General features: G+C 62.1%; 1 protein-coding gene across 3 annotated transcripts in view; it reads right to left on the bottom strand.

The window, feature by feature from the left end:
* Nucleotides 1–4,873, bottom strand: part of OLFM1 (olfactomedin 1) — a 35,557-nt gene that overhangs the window by 18,614 nt on the left and 12,070 nt on the right. Inside the window, exons 1-2 of one of the 3 annotated variants that reach the window (XM_021691206.2) lie at nucleotides 4,659–4,808; nucleotides 2,559–2,708 (exon numbers count right to left, since the gene is read on the bottom strand). In XM_021691206.2, coding sequence (XP_021546881.2) covers nucleotides 2,559–2,708; nucleotides 4,659–4,808 — 300 coding nt within the window. Of the gene's footprint in view, nucleotides 1–2,558; nucleotides 2,720–4,658; nucleotides 4,809–4,873 lie in introns of those variants that run through there. The other 2 variants (XM_044920371.1, XM_044920372.1) reach the window with 2 other exon arrangements.

The raw sequence follows: 4,873 nt of genomic DNA, 5'->3' as shown, positions 1-4,873 counted from the left end.
CTGCAGCCACAGTGCTGGGAGGAGGAGCACAAATGGCCGCTCCAGTCAAGATCCCTCTCCCCTCCGGAGACGTAGGGTTCCTGCCGTGTTGGCAAAACCCACAAGAGCCGGGGCTTCCGTGGGCTGAGCAGAAGCTGCTGGGTCCGCACTCGCTCCAGACTCAGACCTCCAACGGGGGCCACACGCACCGCGACGGGCTTCTCATTTGCCAGACAAGGAATGCTTTTCACGAATTTTAAATAAGATTAAATTTAAGATCGAGAAAACAAATTTTAAAGATGCCAAGCTACTCCATTGCCTTAAAACAAAATGCGGACTCTCCTACTGTCTGTCCCACCTGGAGCGAGGACCCCCACTCTGGCCGGTCATAAAGCAGACGAATGGGCCGAGGTGGGTGTTCTCCCTCGAGAAGACCCCGGTCTACGCTCCCGTCCCTGGGCCATCCATCCTCTTTCCTGCAGGATGTGTCCCTGAGAAGCCAACTGACGAGCTCAAGGTCACACAGCTATCAAAGACACAGTCCTCCCCAGGCTGAGCCCGTCCTGTCACTTACTCCATTCAATCTTTATAAAACCCTGGGAGGTGAACACTATTTCGAGTCCCATGTTATGCATAAAGAGACCAAGGCTCAGAGAAGTTAAGCCGCTTGTCTACCAACCCACAGCGGGCAGCCACGATCCAAAGCCTGGCCTGACTCCAAAGCCCCTACTTCCAAAGTCAGGGCTGGTGGCTTTTTCAAAGAGAACAGAGCCCACGGCCCCCACAGGCCTTTTCCACTCAGCGGGTTTCCAGCGGCCCTCAGCCCTGGCCGCAGGTCAGCACTGGGGCATCTGTCAGGTACTGGCCTCCAGGCCCTCCCAGGGACCCCAGGCTAACGACAGTCGGACCCCTGGGTGTGCAGCCCACGACTGCACCTCTGGACGCCCCTCGGGTGGAGCTCCATGTGCAGCTAGGCTGGAGAAGCACAGAGCTCCGCGCCTCGTGCTCAGTTGGGACCCCAGCCCCACCGAGGGAACACACCACCAGAGCCTCGCACCTCGGTGCCCCCTCCCCACAGGCAGGAGCAGCCCTGCCCCCGCCACACAGTCTGATCGCAGGAAGCCACGGGGGCCCTCTTTCACAACAAAAGGCTGCTGCCCTCTGAAAACACAGTGCCCACTGGGGTATAAGATAGGGCTTTAAACCTTTCAGCCCTGACACCCTGGAGTACGGAGGCAGAAAGAAGGGCCCCAAGGCCTGCGCTCCCAGGGGCTCCGAGAGCTTTCTGGAATCCAGAGGGCACCTCCCCCAAGAGCTCCAGGGCCTGAAGCCTGCCCCCCAGCCCCCGCCTGCCCCCGCCCAGGCCCCAGAGGCCCCTCCCAGCTCCACCTCCTTCCTCTGCAATTCTGAATAATTAAAGGCCCAATTAGGCTATGGTCTAGTTTGGTGTTAATGAACGTTTGTGGTATGTGCTAAATGTGTTTACTTTAATTCTTTCTAAATGAAGTACTGGGTGGGCTAGAGACGCAGAACAAAGACCACACTGTCACTTACAGTGGACCAGGCACCACGGCCAGGCTGCACCCATGGCCTCCAGGCCCTTCTCCCCCCACACACCCATCCCCGGGACCACGCAGAGCTGGGCGCAGCCGGGAATCGCTGACCCACACCTTCCCTCCACACTTTGGGAAACTGAGGCCAAGACAAGGACCTGATTTGCCTGCAGTTGTATGAGGGGTTGTGGTTGAGCTGGGCTCAAAACTGAACAGTTCTGACCGAGCACCATGGTGCTGTCCTCTCTCCAAACGCACGGCCACGACCTTCCCCAGCAAGGAGCACAGCCCCGGGGGTTGGGGAATGGCTTCCTCAGGGCTCAGGCCGCACCCCACCCCATACCCCTCAACCGTGGCAAACTTATGGCTTACCGGTGTGTGTGTGTGTGTGTGTGTGTGTGTACGTGGGGTATATGTGGTGCACGTGTATCTGGTGTGTGTGGGGGGGGTTGTGGAGGAGGTGTGTGCATGGTGTGTGCATGGGCGTGCGGTGTCCGTGTGCGTAGGTGGGTGGTGAAACGGGGTGAAAAATCTAGCCAAGTCGACATGATTCTCGTGTAGGTTCTTTGAAATGACGGGTGTAAAGCACGTGTTTGCACCACATGGCGCTGCTGGGCTGCCGAGGGGCAGACTCGGGGCACCTGCACCACACGGCCAGCGATTGGCAGATCCAGTTGTTCGCGGGCCCCGGAAAGAGCCCACCAGCCGAGACCCAAGGGGCCCCCAGGGTGCTCTCCCGGGGGGCTGCACCGCTAGGAGAGATGGGGAGATGGTGGCATGGGGGAGCAGCCCACGCCCCCCGTGGCTCCCCAGGGCAGCGACCAGCAGGGGCTACTCGTCTCCTCCTGCGCCATCCGTGGGGGGCCTCCATCCACCCAGTCATCCATTCACAACTACTCTGAGCACGGACACGCTGAGAAAGAGGGAGGTCTTGCCGCCGGGACAGACCGTGCAGGCTAGCCCAGGCCTGGAGCTGGTGTGGGCACACACACGTGCACACACGGACACACACGCGCACAGACTCACCTTCTCCAGGAGCTGCCTTAGCTGTTTCGTGCGGGCATCCCGTGAACACATGGTCTGCTGGGGGGCGACCACTGTGCAGATACACCTGCCCTCGCTGTCCTGGGCAGAGCTGTACACCTGCCAGCTCTCTTCAGGGTTGGTGGGCAACACCTGGGGGGGCAGGTGGGGTGAGGGAGCGAGAGGGAGAGAAGTGAGACCATAAGGAAGTGCATCGGGCACGACAACCAGGGAGGGCTGTCCAAGTCCGACCCCCTGGCAGAGAAGGACAAAAGCGGTCCGAAGACACGTTCTGACCACAGGGACGGACGGGAGCCCCTGAGAACAAAGGGGCGGAATCCCATCGAGGCCCCCGGGGCTAGAAGGAAGTCAAACAGGCGCAACTCTAAATTTTGTTCAAATTCAGGGGATTTTTCAATTCCAGGGATGTGTGGTGTTCTGGCATCTGACTGAATCGATAGGCCAGGTAGCAGGGAGGGGGAGAGGCCGCAAGCCGGCGAGGAGACAGGCCGGAACGCGAGTGCCTGGTTGACTCACCAGCACGTAATTCAGAAACAAGATCTCCTCCTCATAAGGCCGGCGCAGCCTTGCAAAGCCGTCCTGATGCTTGGAGATGGACACCCGTGGTAAGAGCCGGGATCCGGCAGCCCGCTAGCCCAGAGCCTCAAGGACCCCGAGCCCCAGCTGCCGTCCCGCAGGAAGCCTGGCAGGGACTGCCCGAGGAGATACCAGCCTTCCAACTCTGTGAGGGCTGCTACCCACGAGTCATTTGGTGGCTGTCGCCAAGTTTCTGGTGCCATGTGGGGCCAGGTCACACCCAACCTCGGTCCTGGGGTATGCCCAAGGAACACCGAGAAACCAGGGCTGTGCCTGGCTGCTGTCACCTTGCTGCCCAGCTCAGGTGCTGAGCACTCGGTACACAGGGAGGACACTACTGTCCAAAAACACTCCCCTAGCACAGACCCTCCCCCGCAGCCTGCCCTGTCGCCTCAGGTCACCTCCCTGCTATTTTTAGCATGGGGGTGGGGAGGAGAATCTATAGTAGCTATACATTCGTTTCATTCATTGCCAACCCCAGAAGCTGAGGACCCAAACGCAGGAGCGCAGTCATTACGAAAGCAATGCTGGGTGCCATCCTTGAAACACCCGGTGGGGTGAACTTGACGAGGGTCTTAGGTTGGGGTCACGTGGAGACCTCCTCCCAGAGCACTGTGCCCTGGGCAGCCAAAACCAGGCGGGAGAGGAGCCTCCTGCCCGCCACCCCCCACCCCAGAGGGAGCCAGCCTGGGGCCCTTCCTCACATCCTCCTCCGCTCAGGGGTGCTTCCCGCTTAGCCTGGCTCAGCTTAGCCTGGCTCACGCAGCTCCAGCCACCATCTGAGTCAGCCCTGCCCACAGGCGCCCTGGCCACTCGCCCCCTCCCCCAAGGCCTTGACAAGGGAAGAAAAAGACACCTGGGAAGCAGGACGGAGGGGTGATAGGACCGAGAGGGGGCCAGCTCCACAGCAGGTGCCTCCCAGGGCCCCGCCCCGGCCACTGCACCTTCGGGCTCCGGGACCCTGAGGGACCTGGCGCGGGGATGAACAGGGAAAGGAGCCTCAGGGACTCGGAGCCACCAGCTCGCTCGCCTGCCTGCTCGTCCACTCTGGCAGTCCAGTCCGGTCCGGCTTTCACAAAGTAGGGCGGGCTCAGTTCGAGCGCTGGCTGGACCAGCCCCGACAGGGTGGAGCAGCGGCATCCCCACCCCTTACCTGCTGAGTGACCTTGGACAAGTCCCCAAGTCCCCTGCCTCAGTTTCCTGACCTTGTCAGTGAGGAACTTCCTATTAGTTGAAGGGGACTCCAAGCCTCAGAGTCCCTGAGGCCCCCTGCCCCCCGAGGAAGCCCAGCAAAAGAAGGAGGTGGCGCCCCTGGGGGACCAGGGCGGGCCACTGGCGGGGGGCAGGGCGGGGCAGCACGGGGACAGGGTCACCCCCACTGGGGGAGCCGCCGTGGACCCTTGCCCGTGCCCTTGGCCCTGCGCCCTGCTCGGCGCCGCCCAGCCCGGGGTCGTGGTCGGAGGGGAGCGGGCGGGGAGGGCGCGCGGGGCGGTGGCGGGGACTTACGCCGGTGCTGCGGTCGAGCGTCCCGCCGCTGGCCGCAGAGAGCTTGGTGGTGTTGAGGCCCACCAGCGAGGGCAGCGTCTGGGACATCCAGTTGGTGATCATGGCCATGGTGCTCAGCACAACCCCGATCTTGAGCAGCGGCACCGACATCGCGCCTCGAGTCGCCTCCCTGCGCCCGCGCGCGCCGGCGCCGGCTCCGCGCCCCGGGGCAGCCT

This window comes from Neomonachus schauinslandi, chromosome 13 (genome assembly GCF_002201575.2).
Source record: "Neomonachus schauinslandi chromosome 13, ASM220157v2, whole genome shotgun sequence".
Taxonomy (NCBI): Eukaryota; Metazoa; Chordata; class Mammalia; order Carnivora; family Phocidae; genus Neomonachus; species Neomonachus schauinslandi.
The sequence above is the reverse complement of the archived record's forward strand: the minus strand, read 5'-3'. Positions and strand labels throughout refer to the sequence as shown.